We start from the raw sequence: 441 nt of genomic DNA on the forward strand, positions 1-441 counted from the left end.
GGGGCGGGGCGGCCTGGGGCCTGGGACCCGGGGGAAAGATGAGTGCCCTCCTAGAGCAGAAGGAGCAGCAGGAGAGGCTGCGGGAGGCCGCGGCTTTGGGGGACATTCGGGAGGTGCAGAAACTGGTGGAGAGCGGGGTAGATGTGAACTCCCAAAATGAGGTCAACGGCTGGTAAGTGGGGAGTCGGGGAGGCCTTAGGGTCAGGGCTGTTGGCCTTGTGTGTGGGGAGGGGGCGGAGAGGGGGCATGGCACCATCAGCTGCCACCTGGGCCTGGCACTATACTTGAATGTCGGGCACAGAGGTGAGGCCTGGTGTCTCAGTCCTCCCAGGTCGTTCCCTCTTGAGGCCAAGTCTGGATCACCCTTGCCTCGTGCAATCAAAAGCGCGTCCTGCCCACATCCTGCCCATACCCTGTCCTCCCCCTCCGCACCCCTCCCCC

The 441-nt window shown here is 64.6% G+C and overlaps 1 protein-coding gene across 1 annotated transcript in view; it reads left to right on the top strand.

The window, feature by feature from the left end:
* The first annotated feature begins 6 nt into the window (after nucleotides 1–6).
* The window catches only part of Ankrd40 (ankyrin repeat domain 40), a 17,446-nt gene continuing 17,011 nt past the window's right edge, over nucleotides 7–441 (top strand). Inside the window, exon 1 of the mRNA XM_013038069.1 lies at nucleotides 7–172. Coding sequence (XP_012893523.1) covers nucleotides 39–172 — 134 coding nt within the window. The 5' untranslated portion in view covers nucleotides 7–38. The remainder of the gene's footprint in view (nucleotides 173–441) is intronic.

The sequence above is a fragment of the Dipodomys ordii genome, unplaced genomic scaffold (assembly GCF_000151885.1).
Source record: "Dipodomys ordii isolate 6190 unplaced genomic scaffold, Dord_2.0 Scaffold7, whole genome shotgun sequence".
Taxonomy (NCBI): Eukaryota; Metazoa; Chordata; class Mammalia; order Rodentia; family Heteromyidae; genus Dipodomys; species Dipodomys ordii.